We start from the raw sequence: 26,102 nt of genomic DNA, 5'->3' as shown, positions 1-26,102 counted from the left end.
TTATGGAATGCTTCCGATCTCTTCACATCCTGTCAACACTGGTTATTTTTAATTTTAATTAATTTATTTTTATTTAGTTAATTTTTTTTTTTTGAGAGAGAGAGAGAGGGAACGAGTGGGGGAGAGAGGCAGAGAGAGAGGGAGAGGGAGAATCTCAGGCAGGCTCCATGCTTAATGTAGAGTCCAGTGTGGGGCTCGATCATGACCTGAGCCGAAATCAAGAATCAGACGCTCACCTGACCGAACCACCCAGGTGCCCCTTTTATTTGTTGTTAAGTCGTAGGCACCCTGACCGCTGGGAAGGGGTATCTTACTGCGATCTGGATTTGCATCTCCCTGATCACCCGCGATGTTTGGCCTCTTTTTCGTGTGTTTATTGGCTCTTTGGAGAAACATCCCCTCAAATTCTTTGTGCGCTGTAGCTGTTGAATGGCAGGTGTCCCTTATATGCTCTGGGTTCTGACCCTCATGGGACGTGTGGGTTGTAATAACTTTGTCCCATTCTGTAGGTCACCTTCTCTCTCATGATTTTGTGGCCTTGGTGCACATGAGTCATACGTTTTGAAGGACTTTGATCTGTTTTTTCTTTTGGTGCCTCTGCTCTGGTGTGAAACTCCAGAAATCACTGCTGGGTCTCCCTCACGGCCTGGGGTGGTCCCTTGCTGTATAGACGTGCCCCGGAGCCAGCCCTCCGAGCCATAAACTGTCACCGTGAATGGACGCCATTGTCACAGACGCTCATCCCCGCCTCCTACATGTTTTGAACTCGCTGCCGAGGCCGCAGGCGCCAGACCTGACCCCCTCCACCCTCTCTCCTTGCAGCTTCTGCCTGTGTCTGAACAGAGCCCTGAACCGCACTGAGACGCTGGGGACAGGCGGCCCCACGCTGATGTCCGCCCGCTCCTCCCTGGGTCCCCTGAAGCTCCAGGACCTCGCCACCCAGGGCCCGCGTCCAGGGGTGTGCATCTACCTAGACCCCGAGGAGAGCGAGCGCCTGGGCACATCGGGGCCCCTGCACTTCCGCTACAAGCAGGCCCGGCTACAGGCTCTGGAGACCATGGCCAACATCCTGAAGCAACGGATCGACATCCTGACGGCCAAGCTGCACAAGTCGGAGGCACTGGACCCTCCTGGGGACCCGGTCTCCGACCCGTCGCCCTCATACCTCAGCAGAATGGCTGCGGCCCCCACGCCCACAGCCCCCGTCCACTCCGGAGCGTTAGTGCCCCGTCGGGGCGGAGGGACACCCTGGGACTGGGCGGACACGCAGGCCAGGCCGCCGGCCTCACCCACCTGCTTCCCGGACGGCAGGACGCCGTCCTGGAGCCCTGACTGGGAGCGGCGGCACAGCGTGAGCCCGGGGGCCCCCCGCGACAGCCAGCCCCGAGGTAGGTGGCCACCAGCCCCAGCAGTGGCCCCACTCTCTCCCTCAAGGGAAGAGGCCGATGACAATACCACGGCGGGTGTGTAGGCCGCTCGAAGGGACGTAGGGGCGGTCCTGGTGGGTGGAGGGGTGAGGCCTGGCCCTGAGGCTTGTGTGCCCATACCCCCCCCCCCCCCGCCTCCAGAGAGGGGCAAGAAAGCAGACAAGGCCCGCCGGGCCGCTCCTGACACGGGCCGGGGGTGTCCCCGCTCGGTCCCCAACCGCCGGCAGCTCCTCCTTCCGGGGAATGAGCCTGGTGTCCGTGTCCCCCAAGGTCTCACGGAGGACGGATGTTTGGAGCCGGACAACAGGCTGGCGAGAAACACGGACTCCTTCCAGGCCCTCCGCCCCTTCATTGGGAGGTGAGCCTGCGCCCTCTACGTGCCCTGGCCGAGCCGCGAGCTGCTGGCCGTGCACAGCCCGTGCACAGGGGTGCACAGCGGTCTGGGTGCAGCTGGGCTGGCAACGGGGGTGGTGACACAGTCCTGACCCCACCGTGAGAAGCCCCCGGACCTGGGTCAGGGCCTGCTGGCTCTGGTGCTGGCCAGGGCGGGGGGGAGGGCCCAGAGACCCCTCTCCGGCTGGGCTGTGGGCACGGGGCCCCTGACCCAAGGCCCCCGCTGATGGGTGGGCAGCCCCCGGGACGCACCCCCTCCCCACACACCTCTGCACTGGCTTCGGGCCCAGCGGACACTATCGGCCACACTTTCCTTGGTGACTGGGGGGCTGGTCCTGTGCGGGTATCTTCCCACTCAGGTCCTGTGTCCCGTGTCTAAGTTCTCAGGACCACCCAGCCACCCCCCACCCCCACCCCCGCCACCACTGCCCGCTGCCCAGCCTCCGTCCAGTCGGTGGACATGAATGATTACTGCCAGTAGGGGGCAGCATTGGGCTGGACTTCTGGTTCTTGGCCAGCTGCCCGCTCCCCAGACCTAGGGGAGAGGCAAGGGATGGGAAAATTGTCAGACGTGAACCATCGGTGCCCCGGGCTCCAAGGCGGACGCCGCACATCTGCCTGTCCCACTGCTGGACGGCCAGCGGGGCCCTGCAGGGCATTCCCACCCAGCGCACCCCCACACCTGGGCCCCGCGTCCTCCCCGTCCCCCCGCACCCACCCCGATCAGGCTGTGCAGAGTTGTGCCCTGGACGACTCAGCGGCCTTGCTGTGTGGGATCAGGGCCCAGGGGCTTGCCGGCCCCTCAGTGTGTCCAGAAAAGCCGCCTGGCCGGCCCCTTCTGAAATAGCACTTGCCGCCCTGCTGTCTCTCTGGTGGGGTCCGAGGATGAAGGTCAAGGCCCCCGTCCAGCTTGCGGCCCCCAAGTTCTCCAGATCCGGGGCCTGGCCCATCCCGCTGCCTCTCAGGCCAGCTTTTGAGTGCCTGAGTTGGGGAGGGACCACCACCCACACCGCCGTCCTCTCTCCGCTGGGACCGTGGGGCTCGGTGCTGGCCGGGGCCCCAGCCCATCACCAGCACCCACTCCTGCCCTCCAAGGGCCCGTCCATCCCGCCATCTCCGGAAAGAAGGGTGGTGGGGTGCCTGCCCCAGCTGTGTGCCGACCGCTACCCGCAGGCTTCCCTGCACCTCGGGCAGCACTTTCAGGATCCTGTGAGATGGATTCCCGTTCCCACTGCACAGACCGGAAAACTGAGGCCCAGAGAGGTGACTTTGCCAGGATCTCATGGCTCATGGGAGGGCAAGCCAAAACTCAGACGCAGGGCTGGACACACGAGCCCAGGGTTCTTCCATTAAGCCCCTTCCCTAGTCGAGCGGTTCTCATTCTGTTCCCTGAGAACTCGTTGGAAACGCCGAGTCCCGGCCCACCCCCCGCCCTCCTGAACCCGGTACACTAGGCTGGGCCCAGGGCTCAGTCCTGCTGGGGACGTGCTGCACACCGAAGTGTGACAAGCACTGCCCTGGGAAGTCTAGGCAGAGGCCAACGAGCCACAGCCACGTGGCCCACTGCCTGTGTTCATAAATAAAGCTTTATTGGCACCCAGCCCCGCGCATCCTTTACCTCGGGAGTGCGGCCGCTGTCAGTCATGCTGCAATGGCAGAATCGTTCCTACAGAGGCAGGGTCTGCGGTGACCCGGTCCCTCCTGTCCCCTCATGGGCACGCGCTCCTGCAGCAGCCCCCACTCCCCGTCCCCGGGGGGGCTTCCGGATTCAGCCCCTGGGCCTGGGCATTGCTTCCTCTCTCCAGGACCCTCTTCCACACCATCTCCCTTGCAAGGGCCCGGGGCTGCAGAGGTGGGGGCTGGGCGTCCCAGCAACGTGTGGCTGTTGGAGGGCCACGTCCCCCCCGCCCCCGCTCCACGGCCTGCAGTGTGTCCTTAGTCACCCCGGCGGTCCGGAGTCCCCGTGCCGGCACGGACAGCCGCACCCTAACGAGAAACGTGAAGGGAGGCAGAGCCGTGCACCCCGCTGGCACAGGCCCCGTCTCCTGGGCTCCTGCTGTCTCGGGGAAAGCCCACCTCCTCCCAATCCTAGGGAACCTCGCAGGCCACCTCAGGGTCGGGGGCTAGCTCACCCTCCCAGCAGACAGGTACCGAGTCTAGCTGGCCCATGTGACCGCCGCCTCCTCGGCCCCCTGGCCGGCTCAGCCTCCCTCTGTGGGACGGGACAGCATCTCGGGGCGCGAGCAGTCCCGAGGTGGTGAGGGTTAGGGCTGGTTGTCCGCCCTGCTCCACTCCGGGCCCGGTGGACACAGCCCCTTAGCAGGCGGCAGAGGGAACGACGGAGGCGAAGAACAGGCCCGTGTCCCTCATTCCCAGAGTGGCCGGCTCGCCCCGTAGGGCCCGGGGTGGGAGCAGGCCCAGAGCAGGCGCGGGCTTCCAGGCAAAGGGCGTTCTGGTCCCATCCAGGGTGCCCAGCGGTGATGATGGCAGCTGGGCCCCAGCCGTCCGAGCTCCTGAGGGCTGCTGCTCCCCCGGGTCCCGGTGCAGAGCCCCAGGCTGCCACTTCAAGCTGGGGGACGCTGCTGGCGTGGATCCGTGGGTGCCCCCTGTCCACTGCTGCCCTCCTGGTCCTCCAGGCACGGGCCCATCCCCCTACCCCCTTAGGCCTCTGGCCCTTGGCTTCGGCCCTGGTCACTGTGGGTCTGAGAGCCGCTTTGTTCAGGCCGAGGGAACCCAGGTCCCTGCCCCCCACACCCCAGCGGCCTCATACCTCATGGATCGGTCCTTGCCCGACTCTGCTCATGTGTGTGTTTGCGTGTCCCCAGCTCACTCGGGGTGGCAGCCATGCTGGACCCCACCTGCGACTCCCTGCGGCTGGAGATGCCGTCGGCCAGAGGGGCCGGCTTGCTCACGCCCCGGACCACGCGAAGCTGCGGTAAGGGCGAGCCCGCGGACAGGCCCTGGGCTGGCTGGTCGGGTGGCCGGGGAGGTCCGCTGGGGACCCCCTCCACTGCCTGATGCTCCGGCGAGGTCCTACGGGTGTAGAGAGAGCCTTTTCTATGTGGAGAGCATCCGTGTATCAGTATTAAAGTTTTTTGGAGGCTTTCGGGACCCAGCTGCTTGCTACGTGCCCCTGCAGCGCCTCGGTTGTGACCGATACTTGCCCGGATGAGGGCTGACCGCGTGTTTCGTCGAGGGCCCTGCTCCCGGGCCGCCGCGTCCGAGCATCTGCCCGCCCAGGCCTCTGCCTTTTCTTTTGCTTCTGAAAGGTTTTGTCCCTGGGTTTCAGCTGAGGAGACTTGCTCAGGGCCACGGAGCTGGTGCAGAGCGGGGGGTGCGTGGGGCAGAGCCCTGTCTGGTAGCCCGGCCTGGCCGAGGGCCCGTGCTGAGGGGTGTGGACGGACTGTGTGGGCTGGCTCGGGGCGTGCTCAGGGGTGAGCTGCAGGGCCCTGGCACAGCGGCTGGGAACCGGGACTGAGTGGCTGGGGAGGTGTGTCGAGGGGGGCCCGCTGGGCTCGTGCCCTGGGCCCTCTGGAGGAGGAGGGGTCTGTGCCTCCCCCCAATGCCATGGCCGACCCGCTCCCACCTCCTTTGCTTCTTGGTCCGGGAGCCTCTCCAGCCTGTGCTGGGGGCTGCGGGGGGGGCCTGACCCCTGGCCCTGCTTCTCCCGGTCTCCCGAGCACCAAGAGCCCCCTAATTCATTTGTTGGTTCCTGTCTCTGCTTTTCCGACTTGTCCCCACTGAGTACCTGCTGTGCCCGGTGTTGACCTGAGATCTGACCCTGCCCTCCAGGCACCTGCTCCTTAGCGTGGGGCAGGCATCGGGAAGCGCTCAGGTGACAGCACACGACACGTCAGGTTCTGAGAGAGAATCCACCGGGAAGCCGGTAGAGATTTCCTCCGTGTTTGCAGCCCCAGAAAATGCAGCCCAGAGGGAGCAGCGAACAGCCCAGGAGTGCCCGGGATTGAGCTGTGACCAGGGCCCGAATGCGGGTACCAGCACCGTCTATCCCTTGCTGTCCTTCTGGAAGGCTGGCTGAGCAGGGGGCGGTGGCTGGAGCCTGCTTGGCTCAAGGAGCCCCCTTGAAAGGCTCCGCCAGGGCCAAGTGCCCCAGTCCCTGCAGTGAGGTTGGGGTGTGGACCTGAAGGCACCTGCTTTGGCGGCTTCAGGGGACGGTGGGGAGGCCCCCCGCCCATCACCTCCACACCTGGGGCCTTGGCCGCCTGGAGACCTTCGCTGGACCGGCTGCCAGGATCTGGGCACAGCCGCGTGCTCTGGAAAGCTGGGACAGCTCAGGTGCCCCCTGCCCCTCTCGACCGTCACACGGGGCGATGTGGGGACTCAGAGTTGAGGTGGAAAGCACTAGACCCTGAGGACAGCCCCTGCGGGGCTCCGTGCTTTTACCTCCGCTGGGCAGCAGCAGTAAGTGACTCCTCCTGGGACCCGAGGCGCGCGTGCGCCCCACACACTTGCGCTCCCCGCGCTGTCTGCCCACGGGGGGGTAGGTGCGGGGAGGTGGTCGACATCTGGGGGTCGGGCAGGTGGCCCATGGGGAGGGGCGTGAGAGCACAGCTAGGGGCAGAGAAGGGGGCTCTCTCCAATCCCAGAGGGGAAACCATCAGTCACCGGTTGGAAGGACAAAATACTTGCATTGTGGACCCACAGCCCCCGTGTGAGCTTTCTCAGCGACTCATTCACGGGAGCGACAGTCGGGGGGCAGCCTGGGCACCGGGGCGAGGACAGCCCTCCCTGCACAGCTGCCCCCTCCCCGCAGGCGCCTCTCAGCCGGGCAAGGGGCTGGGCCTAGTTAAAGAGCGCCCCACGCCAGCCCACTGTGTCCCCAGGGCTGACCCCAGGGGTCCCACCCCCACCTTCCAGAGAGAGACGGGGCAGAGCCGTCACCTCGAGAAATGTCCCCAGTCCCCTGCTCCATGCCCGTCTCCATGAGCGTCCCTCCTGGAGCCTCTGAGGCCTGGTGTTAGCCCCGGGATCTGGCAGCTCCCACGGGCTGAACCCAAACGGGCCAGATGCCGGGCCTTCCGGAAAAACCCACTCTTCCTGGCTCTGCCTCCAGGCTGCTTCTCCAGGAGGCAGGGGGAGCAGGACGGGCGGTGGAGCGGAGGCCCGCCCCAGGCTCTCTGTCCCTCCCTGTCCCTCCCGCGTCCCTCCTTACACTCTCCGTCGTCGGGCAGGACCTACCTGTCCGTGGGCGGACTGAAATTCTCTGATGGGGCCTCTTTATCCTGAGACTCTAGGCAGGCCCCCCAGAGTCATTTGAAATCCGAGCTGCTCCTGCCCAGCGTGGCCGAGAGCAGGATCTCGGGTACCCTGAACCCAAGCAGTGAGCACCTGTGCGGGCGGGTGTCTGACGCCTCCTCCGGGAAGCCTCCCGGATAGCACGCGGGCTGGGCCAGGTCCTGCCGCTCACCCTGCCGTAGCTTGCTCTGCGGGCCGCGAGGACTCACTGCCGCCCCAGCCAGTGCCCGCCAGGCACGTGTGCCCGGGGAGCGTTTGCCAAGAGCATGAGTGAACTGAGCGCCCTGATCGCCCCGGACCGGGCACCGTGTACCACACATGGGTCTCGCTGGTCTCACCGTGCTTGGGGCCGGGCCTGTCCCCGTACTCCTGCTTATGGAGGAGGGACCTGATGCTCAAAGAGGCACTGTGGCCTTGGGCCAGATCTGTGGCAGAGGGGGGATTCGAACCCAGGTCTTCCTGCTGGGGCAACGCTGCCCACTGGAACTTTTGAGACCCCTCTAGACCAGTGCTGCCCAGTAGCACTCACTTTCAAGACTCCACCAGCCAGCACCACGTTGTCCGGCAGAAGCTTCTGGCTGGAGGGAAGCGTCCTACACTCTGGGCTATCCAGTAGGGTAGCCATTAGCCACGCATGGCCGTCTGGCCAGTGAAATGGGGCCGGTGGGACTGAGGAGTAGAGTGTTACGCTGACTTCCCTTTCGCGGAAGCTAAAATGACAGCAACGCGCGTAGTGGCGGGCGACTGTGTCTCCACCCAGTGTGGGGGGGAGGGGGGTCCGTCAGCTTCTGGCTCGAGGCGGTAACTCCCCGATCCCAGCCTCCTCCCTGAGAACATGGTGACGACTACAATCATGGTCGTGACACAGCCATGTCGGGGACAGCTCACTTTCTCCTGGGTCACCGTTCGGAGCTCAGGGGCACGCGGCCCGTGTCTCCCTGGTGACCGTCTGGGGTGCTGGCGTGGTGTGGCCGGAGGTGACAAGGAGCACCCCTCCCTGAGCCTTGGAGCCTCCCGGGTGGTCGGTGGGCGCTCAGGCTGGCGGGGCCTCAGGGGTCCTGGGCATCTTCTCTGGCTTCAGTTTCTCTCAGTGGCCACAGAACAGAAGCAAAAGAGGGTTTTTCCTTGTCGAGGGAACTTTGGCTCAGAAGAGACACTTCGAACCGTTCTCCCATTCGGGCCTTCGTTTCCCACGGAGGCCAGCTGGCGGGGGCAGGGGGAGGGCTGCTGTGTGCTCAGCACGGGTCACACCTAACTGCTCCCCCTGGGGCTTCCGAGTTTCCCGGCACTGCCGTGGAAACGCCCGGGAGCTGGTTCAGCCACTGCCCACAGCCTCTGCCGCTCCGACCCCGGAAAGCTGAAGCACACTGGCCAGCGATGACCGAGGAAGTCCTCCCAGAGCCGCCCACAGACCGGACGCCCTCCTCTGCCCCCTTCCACCAACACCAGGCCCGGAAGACGGGAGGCGGGCCAAGGAGGGAGCGCGCTGGGCCCCCTCCGGCCGTGGAGTCGCCCCTAGAGGCCCCCTCGGGGGGGCCAGCAGCACCAACCTGTGCGCAGAGCCCGAGCCAGACCCTCGGGGGCCACAAAGGGAAAGAGGAGCCCCTGTGGCCTTCCTGATCCAGGCCGGGAGGCCGCGGTTTTCACGCCCCTTCTCTGGAGCAACCCCAGAAACCCCAGGGACGCCTGGGGCCCTGTGCCTCTGTGTTAACAGGCACCCGCCCGGCCGTGACCATTGTTACGGTGGTGACTGCTGCCATCCGGCCAGCCTGTGTTAGGTCACCCCTCCAGCAGGGAGGTGGGAACCTCTGTTTGTCCCACCGAGGCTCTGAAGGGCTAGCGATTTGTTTTAGGTCGCCAGGGAAGGCGGGGTGAGCCCGGGTCTGCTGCTGGGCTCCGACTCACCATCTCTGCAGACTTGGGCACGGCTCCCCGGGGGAGTGCGGCTGAGGGTCAGGCCGAGCCAACCCTTGGGGCCGTCGAGGAGACGCAGGAGCTGTCTGCCTCCTCCTGCCATGGGCAGCCCTGTCCTGCCCCACCCCGGACGCGCGGGAAGGGACTGTCGTGCTGGGAGTCTCCCTGCCGGCCACTTACCTGCCCCTTCTCTGTGGCTTCCACAGGTCAGCGTTCCGGGCACCTTGCCAACATCCCCCAGAAGTCCCTGGGCTTTCTCAAGTCACTGAAGGTGCGTCCCACCCCATTCTGCCAGGCCGATGGCAGCTGTGTCCCCTAGAGGCCCGTTTGGGGTGAGCTGGGAGCAGCCCTTGTCCCCCTGAGGCTGAGCGAAGGCCCCAAAGCGGGCAGCTGTAGAATGTGAGCGACGGCTCTTCCGCAGGGGAGGCTGCGCGGGAAGGAGGGAGGGGACAGGCAGCTCAGGACGAGGACCGCCTCAGCCGAGAAGGGGAACAAGCCGCGGGCTGGGGGGAGGCCCGGCCACGGGTGGGGGCTTTCGAGCCCTGCCCCCGAGAAGTGTCCCATTCCCCACGATGGCACTGACTGCCCTCATGGGCTCAGGGCTTTTGGAGAGCTGTGGGGGCAGCAGTCTGCTCCCCCCCACCCCCACCCCGGGAATCCTGAGGCTCGGCCCTCCCTGCAGCTTGACCAGCAGAAGCGGAAGCAGGCGTTGGCCCTTCTGCGGCAGCGGGCGAAGCAGGAGGTCTGGGAGACACAGAAGGCCCTGGACGAGCTGCTCTTCAAGCACCGGGTGCAGGTCAGGCACGGACAGGCCCCACGCGCGGCCCTTCCCAGGTGGCTTCGCTCTCTGGCTGCGTGGGGGCCACCTGCCTTCACGGAAGGTCGAGGCGGGGAGGGTGCAGATACAGTGCCGCCTGAAATGTGAGCCCTGCCGGTGCCCAGAAGCGGAGGGGGCAGCTGCGGCCAGAGGCCAGCTCAGTGGGCTGCACACAGATGCTCACAGGACCCACCACTGACCTGGGGGCACCTGGCTGGGGGGACAGATGACCGCCCGCGCCTTCCACCTGCCTGTGTCCCCGGTGGCACCAGAGTCTTGGGCTCCCTGTTGGAGCTCGTGAGCTGATATGTGCCGGAAACTCACAGCCCTGGCAGGTCGGCCGGGCGGGGAAGGGGACCCACGTCTCCAAACCACCTGTGCCTGGCCCCCCTGCGTTCACTGGTCGGGATGGCCCCGGCCGATGTGCAGGATCCGCTTAGATGTGATGGGCTTTCTCTTCTCTGTGTCTCTGGTCCGGGGGCTGTTGGGATGGACTCACCCACAGCACATCTGGGGAGGCATTCCCGGGAGGGTGCCCCAGCCCGGGGAAGCACGCATGTACACGCATGTGCCTGTGTGTGTGGGCAACATACACAGCCGTCCCCTGCTTCCTCTCCTTCCCTCTTTCTTCCCAGCACCACAGCTGCTGCAGCTGAGAATCAGGGCTCTGGCTCCCGCTGTCCTTCATGCAGCCAGCACCCCCCCGGCCATCTGAGACCCCCCAGCTTCTTTGGGGTGCTCCAGCCCCGGCCTTGCTCTGTGTCTGCTGGGCACCTGCCACCCTCCCCCACCCCGCCACGTCCAGCCCTGTCTGGGGGGCAGGGAGGGACTGTGAGCCTCCCGTGGAGGCCTCTGAGGTTGGGGCCCCCACCACACACCCCACCTTCCCGTTCTCACAGCAGCTGATGGGGAAACGCTCCACCGAGGCCAGGCGGAAACCGGCTTCGGAGGGGAAGCAGCCACGGGTGTGCGGAGGTCTGGAGCCAGTGACTTGTCTGAGCACGGTGACAGCCAGACCCAGGTGGGGCCCGGGGGAGGCTGGCCGCCGCCACCTCCCGGCATAGAAGAGGGCGGGCAGGGCGTCTGGGACGGGCGCTGCGGCTGGTGCCGCCGGGGCTGTGTCTCCGGCGCATCTCTCCCCCCACCCCTCCCCAGATCGCACCCAGCCCAGGGCAGAGCCGCGGCCGCGCCCTCCCAGGACCCCCGGGAAGGACAGCAGAGTCGGGAGGGCAAGTCGGCTCCTGCAGGTAAGGGTCTTCCAAAGCACACACACGGCGAGTGCCCGGCCGGCAGCAGTGGGCAGAGGGCCCCGGACGGCGACGGGCGAGGGCTCGTACGTACGGCCCAGCCCTCAGTGACAGCAGACCGTCCCGGTGCCCTGTGCACCTCACCCAGATCTTTCCTGAACTCCACCGTAGTTCGTTATGACCGTGCTGTCGATGCTCGGTCAGCTCTTAACCAGTCTGTGCACACCCGTTCCCGGTGCTCGCTCTTGCTTTGCGTAGACAGGATTCCTGCCCCGGCGTCGCGCCGTCCTTCTGCCCGGAGGACCTCCCTTAACGCTTCCGGACGGGGGGGGGGGGGGGGGCGGTGGCGACATCTTCTTTTAGCTTTTGTATGTCTAAGGACAAACTCATCGCATCGGTGTTTCTGAAATACTCTTTGCGGAGTGTAGCCCAGGTGGACCGTGTCTCCCTCCGGCTGGCAGTGGCGCCCCGCCTTCTGGCCGCGTTGTTTCGCACCGCAAGCCTGCGGTCAGCGTCGCTCTTCTCCCGCGCACGCTGTCCCTTTCCTCGGGCTGCCTTTCTGGCTTTCTCCTTGTTACTGCCTTGCGGCTACTTGATATGATAAGGTTGCGTTCGGTTTCTCTTTAAAAGGCTCTCGTGCTTGGGGTGCGTTGCGATCCGGGCACCCGAGGGTTTATCGTTTGCCTCGTGCTTGGGAATGTTCAGCCACGGTGTCGTCTGTCTCCTGGCCAACAAGCCTCCGCTGGCAGGGACGTCAGGACACCTGAAGCCCCGTGCTCGCGAGGCTCTATTCTGTTTGATTCTCTTTTTCTTCTGTGTTTCCTTGTGGAGAGCTCCAACTGCCGTGCCTTCAAGTTCATTGCTCTTTTCTTCTGTGGCCACTGATCTGTCATTAATCCCATCCGGTGTCTTTTCCTTCTCAGGTATTTGGGCTTTCATTTCTAAAACTTCCACTTGGACACTTTTTTATATCATCCCTGATTCTACCCAACTTTTTAAATATATAGAACACAGTCACAAAAGCTTTAAAAATTTTTTTTAATGTTTGTTTTTGATAGAAAGAGACAAAGCACAAGCAGGGGAGGGGCAGAGAGAGAGAGAGGGAGACACAGAATCCGAAACAGGCTCCAGGCTCCGAGCTGTCAGCACAGAGCCCGACGCGGGGCTCCAACTCACGGACTGTGAGATCGTGACCCGAGCCGAAGTCGGATGCTTAACTGACTGAGCCACCCAGACACCCCCAGTTATAACAGCTTTTAAAGGCCTTCTCTGGCTAATTCTACTGCCTGGGTCAGTTTCTACTGACTGTTCTCGTGATAGGTCGTGGCTCTTCTTCCCGTGCCTGCTGAACATTTTGACTTTTACCTTGCCGGGGGGCTGCACGCACAGTTGTGAGCTTTGTTCTGGAACACAGTTACTTGGATGCAGCTGGAGCCTCCCGGGTGTTGCTTTCCTAATTTGTTAGGTGGGTTTGAAGCAGGTGTCCCCCTGGGACGGAGGCAGGACCTTCTGTGCGCTCTGCCCTGAGACCCGTGGAGCGTGAGGTTTTCCAGCCCGCCTGGCAGAGACAGGCATGGCCCCCAGGCTCTGATCCTTCCCGATGCTTCTCTCCCCAGCGTGGGGAGCTTCCTCACATGCTTTCACCAGCCAGTTCCCACTGAAGGCTGAAGTGGGGGGCACTCCAAATCTCCAGGTTCTCTCAGCGCAGCTCTCTTCTCCCTGGTCCTTTTGCCATGAGCTTTACATGCTTCGGTCTCTCCAGACTCCCAGCTCCATCTTGTCTCCTCTGGGGGTCTGACAGGCTCTGCCTCAGTTTCCCCTTCTTGCGGTGGAGCCTAGAAACACTCTCAAGGCAGTCAGCTGTGACAATCAGGGGTCTCACCTAATTTGTTTTCTGTCTCTCAGGGATCACCGTGCTATATGGCCTGATGTCCAGGGTCTGGAGAATTGTTTTCTCATATACGTATTGGGAATGTTCATATATGTGTACCTGCATATACATAAGTAATTTTTTTATTTTGTTGCTTTTTTTACTGTTTATTTTTGAGAGAGAGACAGACAGAGCATGAGTGGGGGAGGAGCAGAGAGAGAAGGAGACACAGAGTCCAAAGCAGGCTCCAGGCTCTGAGCTGTCAGCACAGAGCCTGACGTTGGGCTCGAACTCACAAACCGTGAGGTCACGACCTGAGCCGAAGTCAGACGTTTCACCGACTGAGCCACCCAGGCGCCCCTATTTTGTTGCTTTTTAAAGTCATTTTTAGCGGGACAGTAAATCCACGATCCGATCCCTTTTACTCTCTCGGTGGGAAGCACAAGTCCTCAAATTAACTTTCTAAAACTATAGAGTCCTTTTCCATCCACCCAGCGCAGAAGGACAGCTAGTAGCAGCCCATGCCAAAAGAGCTGCTTAAGCCCGGAATCTGCTGCCTCCCCACCTGCTGGATGCCGGACCTCAAGGGGTCACGCTCTGGCTCTGGGCCTCGGTCTCGGAAGTGAAGCCGTGGGACCAAGTCATTCCTGAGGCTCCTCTCCCTTGGGTCTGGTCCTTTGTAGGATCAGTGGGTTCACACACAACTTCACACCGGGACTAAAGAGGTGGTTAAATCCTCCTGGTGCGGCCTTGTGAAGATCTGATGTGAAGCTGTGTGTATGTGGGGGGGGGGGGTACACTACCCCAGATATCCTACCTTTGAGAGGCCCTCCTGTAGAAAAGGCCACTGGAACCCTTACCTGACCCAGCAGGCTGTCCAGAACCCCTACAGGGCCCAACCGCAGACTGCTTTCTGTCCTCAGAGCCCAGGCAGGAAGAGAGGCCAGACCAAGCCCCCTCCCAGCTGCCCCTGGCCAGGCTCTACCCTCAGGACAACCCCACCCACCAGGTACAGGGAGAGGTACTCTGGGGAGGCAGGTTCAGGGGAGGTACTGGCATTAGCTCTTAGACCCAAATCCTCCCTCAGCTGCCTGGAGCCATCGGGTGCTGAGGACCACCTTTCCTAGAGCCTGCACTCAGAGGATCTCTGCTGCAGATCCTGGGCTGGGATGGGGGTGGGGGGAGGCGCTCCCTGCCATGGGCATCGCCCACCCTTCCAACTGACATCTGCCCAAGCCCCTTCCTCATGCCTGGGGTGGTAGGTGAGAGCAGGCATTTCAGCAAAGTGCTTCAGGCAAGGCTGGCCCCCACCTTTCAGGTTGCACATTTCAGGGCAGGTGGCCCAGTCTTTCCTCAACCCTCTTGGGCACAAATACGTGCCCAGACTGAATCAAGGCAAAAGACCAAGATGATGAGGACCCCTCCCTGCCCTCGGGAGCCCGCAGTCGGGAGGGGGGTACCCCGCCCCAGGAAAGGAGGCACACAACTCGGGATGAGTGGAGCAGACAGTCTGGGAGGGCTTCCTGGAGGCGCCGGCCTCCTCCCCAAGGCTGGGCACCCCTCCCACCCAGCGAAGCTGGTCCCGGAGCGGCCCGGTCGGTCTGCCCCGCCCCAGGGGAGCCCGGCGGGGTCCTGGAGCGCGAACCCCGGAGCCCTCGGCCGCTTCACGCTGCAGATGCTTGACGTGAGCCTGCGGGAGGAGGAGCTGCGCGCGCAGCACCAAGCTGCGATGCTGCGCCTGCGCGAGAAAGTGCTGGAGGAGAAGATGTGCGCCGAGCTGGCCTGGCTGGAGCATCAGCGAGAGTGAGCGCGTGCGCGGCCCCGCCCCCGTTCCGACCCCGCCCCCGAGCCGCCCCGCCTGCCACTCGGGCCCCGCCCCCGACCGGACTCCGCCTCCCACCGGTCTCGGCTCCCGCCCCGGTCCTGACAGCGTTACGGGGAACAAACCGAACCGATGCAGATAGTAATGGGTGTTTGCGGGAAGTTAGATAAGGCAGTGAAGTTCCAGAAACAAATGACGTAAACATTTAAAGCACCCGCAGTCCCACCTCTCCCAGACAGCCCCTGCGTATTTTCCAGTCTGTCGTGCCAGCTCTCGTTGCGGGAGATACACAGGGCCGTTTAACAGCATTCCGAGAACACTCCACTGCTGTCTTGTGACCTGGGTTTCCACTCACAAGTCAGGAAAGCTTTCAGAGCCCCCGCGTAGCCGCTGCAACGTGCAGGGGCCCCACCCCGACTGACCACACAGCTCCTTTAGGCCTGTGGAGGGGGGCCTCCAGCTGCCTCCTGCCGGTGACCACGGAGGAGACACGCCCCTTAAGGGAACCGTCTAGAAGCGGGGCTTGGGTGTCGGGGAGGGGAAGCACGGTTTAAGCTTCTTGATATTCCCTCACTGGTTTCCAGTGAGTGTATCCCAAATAAGCTTCCCCCCACCCGGCCACCTCCCACTCTCCCTCCTTGGGCAGTTTAGGAGCCCGGCAGGCTGTGGGGGTTCTATCCCATGGTGGGCCCCGAGCCCCGCCCCAGGGGACCCTTTGGGTGGGCTAGAGCTCCAGGGTGGGAGGCGCTGCCCTTCCTTCATGCGTCAGGCCCGAAAGTGGTCACGAAGAGCCGGTGGGGAGAGTGACAGTCTGGACTGAGCCCCCGGCCCAGGGTTCCCCCAGCCTGCCCCTAGTGCATGGCACTGGGAGGGGGGCGTCCCAGGTCCACCCGGCCGGCCAGTTTTCACATCCACTTGCTGAACCTGAGGTGGATAGTCAGTCCCGCCTCCCCCCTCAGGTGTCTGGGCGGCGAGGGGAAGGACACGATGCTGGCGGCCTTGGCAACGAGGCAAGAGCAGGCGCTCAGCAAGCTTGAGCAGGAGCAGGTAAGGGTGACCCAGCCCCGTTCGGTGGGCAGGTGACCAGCACCGAGTTGGTCCTGCCATCCTCCTGGCTGGGAATGTGGGCCTTCTGCACCACACCTTGATCAGTCCCCAGCCCTCGCCACCCTCCAGGGCCGCTCAGGACCCTGTGGTGCATGGGGAGCGCCCAGTGGCCGGGGTGGGGGCGGCGTGGCCTGGATGGGGTGTGGCCCTGTAGTCCTGTGTCCTGCGGCCTCTTGGAGCCTCAAGAACGGGAGAATGACAGCAGTGTCTGTCGGGGGGCCGGCGGGGCTTTAGTGCAGCCAGCACTGTCCAGGGTGAGCGTGTACCACTGCAGAGAGGGCTCAAGCCCAGTTTCCTTCGCTGGAAAATGGGCACCGGGGCCGCTGTGCTGGTGATGTCATCAGTGTCCCAGCATGCTGTGTGGTGGGGACTAATGTTAACCGCCGCCCTTTATGCAGATGAAGAAACCGGGGCTCAGTGTAGGGGGCTTGTCTCACTCGGGGACCCTCAGAGGGGAACGAGGGGTGATGCTGGACTTTGGGTTGGCAGAAAACTTCCGCCCAAGGTGGCCTGTATAGGCCAGGGAGGTGGGGTGGCGGATGTGGGACATGGCAGGTACTGGGGGCAACAGGAGGAGACCCAGAGAGAAAAGTGCAGGTGACACCATCTGCTGGGCACACCCCGACCAGTGAGCTGTGAAGAAGACTTGGAAGGAGGTCCAGTTATCAAATGGCAGCTAGGTTCTGTGTTGCAGGCAGAGCCACTGTGGAGGAGGCTGGGGTCTGGGCCCCTGGCCACCGGGGCTTGAGCAGGACAGCGCTGCCGAGGCTTAGTTTCCTCTTTGACCTAGGAAGGCCTCCACCCCCCAAAGTGGGCGTGCAAAGACCCCAGCAGGTGCTCCAGGCAAGGTGGCTCTGCTGAGGGATGTGCCATCAGAGACAAAGCAGGGACCAGAGGACAGATGGGGACGGTTGAACGAAGGGACAAGTTCCCTTTGGGTGGGGGCAGTGCCCGGAACCTGGAGAGAGGGAGGGCCGAGTGGGGGAGGGCCGAAGGGCAGCCGGCCTGTGCCAGTCTCGGTTGGCCGACCCAGGGTACGACACCCTGCCTTCCCTCCTGCTTCCTGCCAAGCCTCCCGGGGGCCATTAAGCCGAGCAGGACGAGAAGGGCGGGGCGTGTGGAGGGGCCCAGGGAAGGCCCCGTCGGAGCTGGGCTGCCCCCACCCCCAGACACCCTTTATCCCTTGGCTCACGCGTGCACGTCTCTTCAACGTGTGCCTGGGTGCGGGCTTGGGGTTTGCTGACATCTTCCCTGGCGGCTCAGAGAGAAATCCGATACCTGCGGGACATTCACCTGTTTTCACGCCAAGAGAGGAAACTTCTCCTGCAGCATGAAAAGGACATCGTCTCCCTGCAGAGATCCATGGTGCACCTGCGGCGGGAGCTTCAGGCCCGGACCAGGCTGCCTCAGGTGGGCACTCTCACTGGGCTGGAGGCCAGGAAACGCTTGGCACCTGGCTGTTCTGTGGCACTGTCCCTCGTAAATACGCTTGTGACCCAGGGAGGGGAGGGGCCGAGGAGGAGTGCAAAGGGAAGGCAGGAGGGGCCCCCAAGGCGGTTTCCTGGACACAGTGGCCAGGCTGGGCTCTGGAGGAGGAGCCCCCACAGTGGAAGGTGCTCCAGGCCCAGAGGTGCGGGTGGGAAGCCCAGTGGGAAGGAGGGAGGTCAGGCTAGAGCTGGGATGGGGCCAGGGCTGTACTCACTGGGGGACAGGGCTGAGGCAAGAAGCGGAGGTGGCCTGGGCTCCTAGGGGGAGCAGCCCCTTGGGGGACCCCGAGCAGCAGGGGTGTCCTTGCTCCAGCTCCCCGTCCCCACCACCTGTGGCACGGAGGGGGCTGTGGGGACACAGAGCAGGGCAGCTGTTCCCAGCCCAAGCTCTGTTGAGCTGCGGATGCTGTGGCCTTGCCTGGTTGGATGAGGACGGGATGAACTGGGTTCTCTGGGTTAACAGTCACCCTGCGGGGGTGGGGGGGGTGGGCAGTAGAGCGGTGTCCTCCCTGCCCCAGGCCGGCCCGCAGGGGAGGTGACCCAGGGCTGCCTGCTGCCAGAGCATGGCCTTGGACGTGAGCTCGGTGACCCGGGCAGCCTGCGGCAAGGACTCTCCAGCTCTGGGCCTGTGTCTGCCCTGCCTCGGGGCCGCTGCCCTGCCTCGGGGCCGTTAGCATGGCATGCAGGGCTCCTGCGAGGCTAGGACCACCTGCTTCAGCTGGTGAAGGCCGACCTGTGGGGGCACACTGGCCGCCGTGCTGTACGTGAAGCCTGCCACCCACTTCCCCTGAGGGGCGGTGACCCACACGTGTCCGTGCCAGCTCCCTCGTGCTGTTTCTCATAGAGTTCCGTCCTTGAGGTCAAGACCACTCAGACGGAGGGGTCTGAGACAAGTGTGCAGCTGAAGGGCCCTGCACAGGGCTCCTCGCGCCCCTTGTCACCGCCCGGGCCCGCCAGCCCCGCCAGCCACTGCCCCCGGACAAGCCCTGAGACCCCACGAGTCCAACAGTGAGTTGTCCCCGGGCGGCCCCGGTGCTTACCATTAAAAACCTTTCCTGTGCTGCTGGCTGGGGTGTCCTCCCCTCTCTGAGCCCAGTTCGTCATCTGTTAAGTGGGGACGGGGCTGCCACCATCCCCGAGACGAAGCGAGTAGACCGGCCTTGCTCCAGGGCAGCGGGCGGCACCCGGTGGCCACGTGGCGGCCAGGAGCCCCTCCGAGGCTGGCGTGGGGCCTTTCTGCCAGCTGTGGCGGCCGGGCCTTCTCTCACGGGCCCGGCCACGTGGCCGCTGGGCTCGTTTTGCAGCAGAAGGGCCTCTCCCCGCACACTAGAGGGGCCCTGCCCAGGCTGAGTCACCGTGAGGGCGGAGGGGGAGGCCGGTGAGCGGTGCCACCTGACCGGGAGCCTCGCTGTGGGGGAGAGCCAGCTGCCTCAGCCATCAAGAGCGTCCCCGCGTCCCTGCGCTGGGAACGCCGCCTCCCCTCTGTCTTAATTACAACGGCCCCAGGGCTGGCTGCCCACGGCCAGGGTCTAATGACAGCAGCCTGGGGGGTGAGGGGGCGACGGTGCAGGAGGCAGCCCCCACCGCCCCAGAAAGGGCCCGCCCCTCCCCACCGGGAGCGGCCTTTGCAGGGACCCCTGTCTGCCTGCGGGGGGCACCAGCGCCTCCAGTGGCCTTCCTGCCTGCGGGGGGGGGGGGGGGGGGGGGACCTTTGCACACCTCCTCCGTGGAAGGGGGTCAGCGCCCCCTCGGCTGCCGGGGTCACGAGCCCCACTTGGCTGCCCTGACAGCGTGCTTCTCACATCTCAGCACGGGCCCACGCAGCCTTCAAGTTACCATCGACTGCCGGATCTCTGAGGACGCTCCGGGCCGACTGTACCCTCTTGGTGCCCAGGAGCTGGTTCCTGAGGCTGGGTGGGCAGGGCCGTTAGCACAGGCTTAGCACAGGCGGGGGTGGGGCAGGGAAGGGGGGGTGCAGGCCGCCGTCCGTCCTCCCGCAGGGCGAGGCCTCCTTTGCTGTCCTCATCCCAGCAGCGATGCGTTGTCATCGCTGGGAAGTTGGGGACCAGAAAGGCTGTGTACACGTTGGGAAAATATCAGATGGCTTCTAACCGCCACCTCCGTCACTGTGAGAGAGACTCTGAGTTTTTGCTGGGGCCGTGCTATGCAGAGAACTAGGTGTCCTCCCTCCATCCAGGGGAGCTCAGCAGCGCTGCGAGTGGGTCAGGGCCCAGGTGCATCCTTGAGCTCTGCCTGTGGAGCCACCCCCCTGCACTCAGCCCACAGGGCTCCTGGCCTGAGACGGGGGGGGGGGTGGGGGTGGGGGGGGGTGGGAGGGGTGGGGAGAGGGGTGACAAGCCTTTGAAAGGGCTCCAGGGGCTGCCATTCCAGTTTGATTTAGCCTGTTCCTGAGGCAGCTCTGGGACGCGGGTGATGGGCTTGGGCGCACACCCCTTGCTGTGTCCTCAGGGTCCTTGCTCCTGGGGCCAGGCAGGGGCCTGCATCTGGGACACACTCATGGGGACAGGTGCCTCCCAGGCCTTGCCCCAGAGAGGCCAGAGCTCCAGCCCCTGCGTCCTTGTCTCCATCTGCAAAGGCCCCAGATTCCAGGCACCGAGGAAAGCCCTTTGACCCCACTCCCCCTTCACGCCCCTGACGTGGGTGTGAACCCAGCGGCAGGTGCCCAGGGCCCCCTGGGGGAGTTGTAGCATCCGAAGGGAACAGAAACAAGTCAAGCCACACCCTAAAGAGTGGCCGGTGTCCCAGCTGGCCCCTCTGCCTGCATTGTCCAGGGGTCAGGAGACCTGGCAACCTTGCCCCCCGGCTGCCTCCTTGAGGCTGGGACGGGGGGTGGTTTCCTGATGCCCATCGGTGTGCTCAGAGCACGGCAGCAGGTCTGGGCATGTGGCCTCCCGGAGCTCAGGTGGGCCCGGTGGTTTGTCCCCACGGAGAACTCCTGCCAGAGCGCCCTGTGCTGGGGAACAGGGACAGGCGGACGCCTCCGGCCCATCACTGTGCCTGCACCTGGCGAGCCCCCAGCAGGGACCCGTCTGCTTGGGAAGCTGCCTGGGAGGGGAGGGGCCCAGGACCTGTTTTCCTGCACCCGTGTGGTGACCGCTCGGCCACCGACCACAGCCGTCCCCCGGATGTGACGCGTGTTGTCCCATTTGCGGAATGTTGTGGTCGGGGCTTGTCCCCCGGGAGGGCATCGCCCGGGTAGGCAGTCCCAGCCCCGCCCTGCCTTACAGCCTTCTCAGCAAGCAGGCGGATGGGACGCCCCCCCAGGCAACCTCAGCTGCGGAGAGTCACCGGCCGCCTCCAAGGCCCGCGTGGGGAGAGGACACTCCTGTGGCCGGCAGCTGGCCCGACACAGGGCGCCGGCTGGAGGAGAGCCACAGCCCCGTGGGCCAAGGTAACCGGGCACCGCGGTGGCCGCGGTGGCAGCCGAGGACAGACGGTCATTCGGTCGGTTGGCCCTGGCAACTGGGGGCAGCATCGGGCTTGAGGTCAGACAGACCTGCGTCCTGGCGCACCTCACACGCGCCGTGTAGCCTCCCTCTCCGTGTCTGGGCGCACGGCGGGCCCGTTTGCGGGAGGGCCACCTGCGTGCACCTCGACCGACGTTTCCGGGCAGCGGGGGCTGGGCGGGCGTGGAGGCTGTCCTCCCTTCCCTCCGTCTCCTCCTCCGTGTGAAGAGGGGCCAGTTCAGGGGGTGTGCACCCTTCCCAGGGCTGATTTTCTCACAGGACTTCATAATTCCTGGACGCTGTGCCCCCGCGTCCTCCGTTCTGTGCCCATCAATGCTGACAGTCCCTTTGCCTCACAGGAGACCCCCAGACCAACCTCAGCCCCACGTCAGCAGAGGAGAAGACCCGGCCTCTGACAGACAGCCGTGCACAGAAGCTCCAGGGCCCGAACTCCCCGGGTGGAGGGGGTCCCTGCAGCCCCCTGGAAGCCAGTGTGAGTTGAGGCTAGGTCCTGCCCTGGCTGCAGGCAGAGTGGGGGCCTGGCTGTGGCTTGGTCGGACTCTACCGTGTGGCTTTGGGTAGGGGCCGCCCTGTCCACCAGATGATGGTGTTGAGGGGATGGGGCCTCTTTGGCCCTTCTCATCTGGATTCCTCTGTTGAGGGGCCTTTGGTGCCTGCTGGGAGGAGGGGTACCTGGTAAGGGGGGGTCTCCTCGGTGATCTTTAAGGGGATGGTCTTTGTTCCTTACGGTGGTAACTCCATGGGAGCACAGGGCTTTACCCACGGCTAAGGGGCACGGACTGATGGCCTCGTGGCAGTGGCCACATCCTGGCTGTGGTCTTTCTCCCACAGGTGGTTGAAGGCCGCGTCGGCCGAGCAGGGTCAGAGCTGGGGCTGGATTTTGCCGGCAGCCCCATGGAGGAGCCCCACAGAATAGAAGGCTGGTGGCCGGGGGAACAGAGGTATGTGGTCTGGAGGGTTGCCTGAGCCCAGGGACCCGCAGGCAGGGGGTGGGGTCCTGGGGCACGGAGACGCCCGTCCTCTCGTTGGAAGAGGACAGCTCACTCTGTCCGGGTGCTCCTCGTCCTGAACCGGGTCCTCTGTGCCCCCTCAACCCACCCCATGCCCTCCTGAGTCTGACCCCCTCTGTGGAAGCAAAGATGTCACCTGGGGAGTTGGCCCACGATCCCGTGCTGGGGGCAGCAGGAGGGGCCCTTCCAGGGAACGCGTGCCTCTGAGCCTCTCAGAAAGCAACGCCCCCCCCAGAGACCTGACCCAGTGGGGACTGAGGCCAGAACCTCCTAAACACGGGGCCCCCTGCCCCTACCCGGGGAGCCCTGCACTCTGACCGTCACCTCCTGTCGGGGCAGATACCTGGTGGGCACGGGTGTCAAGCTTACGGGGGAGTTGAAGGCCCCGTGGAGGCCCTGAGCCCTGGGGACAAGGCCCGGGGATGGGGCCCTCTCCTGGGCGCCCCCTGGGACATCCACACAAACGTGTTTGCAGGACTGAGAGCTGCGGGCAGGACCCCTGCAGCCCCTTCTCTCCACCGGGAGCCGCCCAGCTGACCGCTGCTCCAGGTGAGGCCCTGCCGTGCACCAGGACCACGGAACCCCCACCCGCGGGTCCTCTGCCACCAGCTCCTCCTCGGCCAGAGCCACCCTTCCCCCAAAGCCCTGCAGGGGAGCCCCGCCCACTCACCATACCCATCTGCCGTCCAAGCGGAGGACTGTAGGGAGGGCCCCTGTCTGGAGCCATCGTGCCCCAATAAACACAGGACGGTTGCAGTTCTGAGGCGGGGCCCCCAAGGCGCGGAGATGTCCCCCCAGACGCGGCGCCCTTACTTGTGCTGGCGGGTGGGTGTGGAGCCTGCGGGGGGGGGGGGGGGGGGGCTCCGCGGACCACGCTGGGGCTGTGGACCTTTCTTCCGCCTCCACCTGGGCCCTTCTGGTCCCGATCCGCTGGCTTAGGGGCTGTGGGGTGTGGGCCGCAGGGGTGGCAGGGGGCGAGGGCTGGGGGCCTCACCCCCAACTCCCCCCTCTCCGCAGCTCCTGTACCACCCAGCCGGCCTGAGGGCAGACCCCTGCCGCTGCTCAGGGCCCCCTCGGACCCGGGCCCGGAATCCGAGGCTGCTCCCCGGAGCCGCTTGGGGTCTCGGGCGGGGTCCCCTGCCTCCTCCTCCCTGAGTGGGGTGTCCTGCTGCTCTCTCCAGGAGTTTCAGAGAGCAGCTGCCGTCCTGGTTCAGCTCTCTGAGAGCCCCGTCTCCGTGTCAGACTGGGGGGGTGGGGACGTCCCAGACACGGACCCCGGCTGTTCTGGGGAGCTCTCTCCTCAAGACTCCTGGGGGCTCCACCGGGGCGGGGGGCAGGTGGCCCGGGAGAGGCCAGAGGGCGGTGGGGCCGGGCCCCTGGGCGGCCCCTCCACGGAGCCGGGGGGCGTCCTGCAGGAGGGCTGGCCGCTGCCTTCCCCGGACGCCCCCTCTCCGAGGTCAGGGTCAGAGCTGTCAGAGGCGTCCAGCGAGGTCTGGGACGAGGAGAACCTTCTGAAGCCTGGCTCAGGGCCCTCCTTGTCTACAGGAGGCTCGTCCCACCTGGAAAATGGCGGGGCGCCCGGCTCTGCACTTGCTTCCTTGGGCCCTGGGGAGGGGCAGGAAGCATCTGGAAGCACTGGGAGCCTCATCCATGGACTCACTATGGAAGAGGGCCCAACAGACGTCCCCCGAGGCTGCCTGCATGCCCTCCCGTCCACGCCCTCGTCCTCCAGTGACTTGGACCTGTCCCTTTCCTCTCCCTCGGGGTCCTTGGCATCCGAAGGGGTGGGTTTTGGCAGAGGAGAGACCAGGCCTCTGCAGGCCTCGGCTGCCTGCCCAGAGGGGCCCTGGGACGCTGCCCTGAGTCTGCCCAGCGACAGGATGCCACGACAGTCCTGGTCTGAGCCTGAGGTCCCCGTGACCCCGCGGGCTCCTCCTGGGGACCCTGGCGGTCTGGTGGCCCTGACACCCCAGGGCTGGGCACCCAGATGTAGGGCCAGTGGAGACTCCCCTGCCCCCGAGGAAGCCTGCCCCACGCCGTCCAGCAGGGCCTTGCCTGAGATCCTGTCGCCCGTTGACGAGGTGCTGTCCTATGGCAGTGCCGACCTGTCCTCCGCTCACAGGGATGCCCGCCTCCCTCCTCTGCCTCCCACCTTCCCAGCAGAGGATCTGGCCAACACGACCAGCCCCGACTCAGGAGACTTCCCTTCCCCACCTGAGGATGTTATGTCTCCTGGGAGCTTGCTGGGCCCCCCGGGGGAGGATGCCTCCATCAAAACTGGGGAGTTGCCCTCCTTGTCTGAGGAGGACACACCCGAGGCACCATCCCCAGGGCCCCAGGAGTCGGGGCTCTGCCTGGGGGCAGGCCGACAGGGCGGAAGCCTTGGGGACGAATTGGGTGAGTCAAGTTCGGTTTCCAGGGATCAGGCTGTGGGCAGCCAGTGGTCTGACCCAGCCGGCTGGCCAGGGTGCCCCTCTGGGGGCAGGGCAGGAGACGCCCCGGGAGGGCTCCCAAGGCTGCCGGTGCGGCCCCCGACCCTGTCCAGCGTGGCCTTTATGGCCGGGGAGGGTCCGCCAATGCTGTCAGCCGCTGGCAGCCCTGGGCAGGGCGACCCAGCTCCTGCTCTGGGTGCGGGCCCCTGCGCTGACCCGCCGGGCACGGAGGGAGCCAAGGTGGTAGATTTGGTCTCCAGCCAGCTTAGCAGGAGGATCCTGTGCGACACGCTGGCGGTGCTCTTGGAGCCGGCCCAGCCCGCGGCCCCCTGACGGAAGAGCTGCCGTGTCCCGCAGGCTGGCCCAGCGGCCGCTGCGGGGCCTCGGGAAGACGGGGCCCACGGTGACATGGGGTGCCATTACGCATGCGTGTGCGTGGTGTGTGGGATGCTCCGGGGAGCCTGGGCCACCGAGGGCAGAGCCCCCATTCAGAACAGCCTGCCTGCGGCTGGCCCCCAAGTAGTCGTCTGGTGCTGGGCGGGGGCCTGGGCGGGGACATGGCGGGGAGCGCGGTGAGCTCTGTGTTCTCCGGGACGTTGGGGCCGCTGCGTCCGTCAGGTGCATGGAAGGGCCCCTGATCCAAAGACTTTAAGAGGCAGGAAGGTAAAAGGTTGTGCGGGCGTGTCCAGAGGCTGGCCGGTCGAGGAAAGGTGTGGAGGTCATGGATTGACAGAGAACGGTCCAGAGGGGAGCGGTCCCCAAGGACGAACTGGAGACCACATGCCGGGAGGCAGAGCCATCGGCAAAGGCGGGGCGAAGAGAGAGAGAGCCGCTCTGGGGGGACAGGGGGGCAAGGGGCGGTGGAGACGGGCTGGGGGGTCACGTCCGCACGGACTCACACCCCAGCTTGGCGGCTTCTGAAGGCCAAGGGCATGCACGTGGGCCGACCCTGCTGTGGACATCACAGATCTGTCAACTCAAGGGCCAGAGGTGACCAGCCACGCCCCAGGCCTGCCCTCTGGCGGGAGGCGGGCCAAGGGCTCCTTGAGGACTCAGGACTCCGGGAGAGGCCAGAGTCCGTTCCCTGGTGGCTGTCCCCCATTGAATGAGCCCTCGGGATGCAGGGCGGCCTCGGAGCAGGGAGCAGTTTGCAGAGGTGTCGGCGGGTGCGATCCCTCTAGGGCTTGGCTCCTCCCCTCCAGGGCACGGACTTCCCCGGCCTCAACAGAGGAACTCCTTTGGAGATGACACTTATGGACCCCTGGGGAGCCAGCGACTCCTTTGGAGATGACATTTATGGACCTCTGGGGAGCTGGTGACTTCCGTGCACTTGCGGTTAGCTGGGGGGCGTGGCGGAGCCCAGAGTTCTGCCTGTGCCCTCCACCTTCCAGCCCGGGAGCGGCGGCCGCCTCCAGGCAGCCCTCCACCAGGCCCCCGCTTCAGGGCAGCCTCCTGTATCCAGGCCAGCTGCTCGCCAGACGGACTTTTGTCACAGGCTCACTCGTCCGGTTTCACGGCTCAGGGAGGCACCAGCTGAGACAGTTCATGCTGATTTCGCACTGGGTCCCCCACGTCCACCAGGGAACCCCGGGACGGGCTTGGGTGGAGGGCAATGTGCTCTTGCTGTGCGTATGCGATTTCAAAACAAGTTCTGAGCTACAGCTTTCCTATTGATTTGCTTCTAGTTTTCTGAACAAATCAGTCTGTAATTTTTTATTTTTTTTCTATTTATTGCTGACCCTTTTGGATTTACGAGGCCGTGCGAGAGGGATTATGTATTTTACACACACACGTTTGGCATGGTAATAAATCTCCCACCTCAAAACCCTGCA

General features: G+C 64.8%; 1 protein-coding gene across 9 annotated transcripts in view; it reads left to right on the top strand.

The window, feature by feature from the left end:
* The window catches only part of CCDC187 (coiled-coil domain containing 187), a 36,685-nt gene extending 10,583 nt beyond the window's left edge, over positions 1 to 26,102 (top strand). For 4 of the 9 annotated variants that reach the window (XM_058693510.1, XM_058693508.1, XM_058693509.1 and 1 more), the window contains 17 exons: positions 823 to 1,388; positions 1,698 to 1,785; positions 4,646 to 4,755; positions 9,197 to 9,261; positions 9,673 to 9,786; positions 10,707 to 10,828; positions 10,963 to 11,054; positions 13,848 to 13,933; positions 14,540 to 14,727; positions 15,706 to 15,793; positions 17,117 to 17,263; positions 18,185 to 18,348; positions 20,589 to 20,752; positions 21,167 to 21,300; positions 21,660 to 21,769; positions 22,314 to 22,387; positions 22,856 to 26,102. In XM_058693510.1, coding sequence (XP_058549493.1) covers positions 823 to 1,388; positions 1,698 to 1,785; positions 4,646 to 4,755; positions 9,197 to 9,261; positions 9,673 to 9,786; positions 10,707 to 10,828; positions 10,963 to 11,054; positions 13,848 to 13,933; positions 14,540 to 14,727; positions 15,706 to 15,793; positions 17,117 to 17,263; positions 18,185 to 18,348; positions 20,589 to 20,752; positions 21,167 to 21,300; positions 21,660 to 21,769; positions 22,314 to 22,387; positions 22,856 to 24,603 — 4,060 coding nt within the window. In that variant the 3' untranslated portion in view covers positions 24,604 to 26,102. The remainder of the gene's footprint in view (positions 1 to 822; positions 1,389 to 1,697; positions 1,786 to 4,645; positions 4,756 to 9,196; positions 9,262 to 9,672; positions 9,787 to 10,706; positions 10,829 to 10,962; positions 11,055 to 13,847; positions 13,934 to 14,539; positions 14,728 to 15,705; positions 15,794 to 17,116; positions 17,264 to 18,184; positions 18,349 to 20,588; positions 20,753 to 21,166; positions 21,301 to 21,659; positions 21,770 to 22,313; positions 22,388 to 22,855) is intronic. The other 5 variants (XM_058693506.1, XM_058693503.1, XM_058693504.1 and 2 more) reach the window with 5 other exon arrangements.

This window comes from Neofelis nebulosa, chromosome 12 (genome assembly GCF_028018385.1).
Source record: "Neofelis nebulosa isolate mNeoNeb1 chromosome 12, mNeoNeb1.pri, whole genome shotgun sequence".
Lineage (NCBI taxonomy): Eukaryota > Metazoa > Chordata > Mammalia > Carnivora > Felidae > Neofelis > Neofelis nebulosa.
Note: the sequence above shows the minus strand (reverse complement) of the source record. Positions and strands in the feature narration are given on the sequence as shown.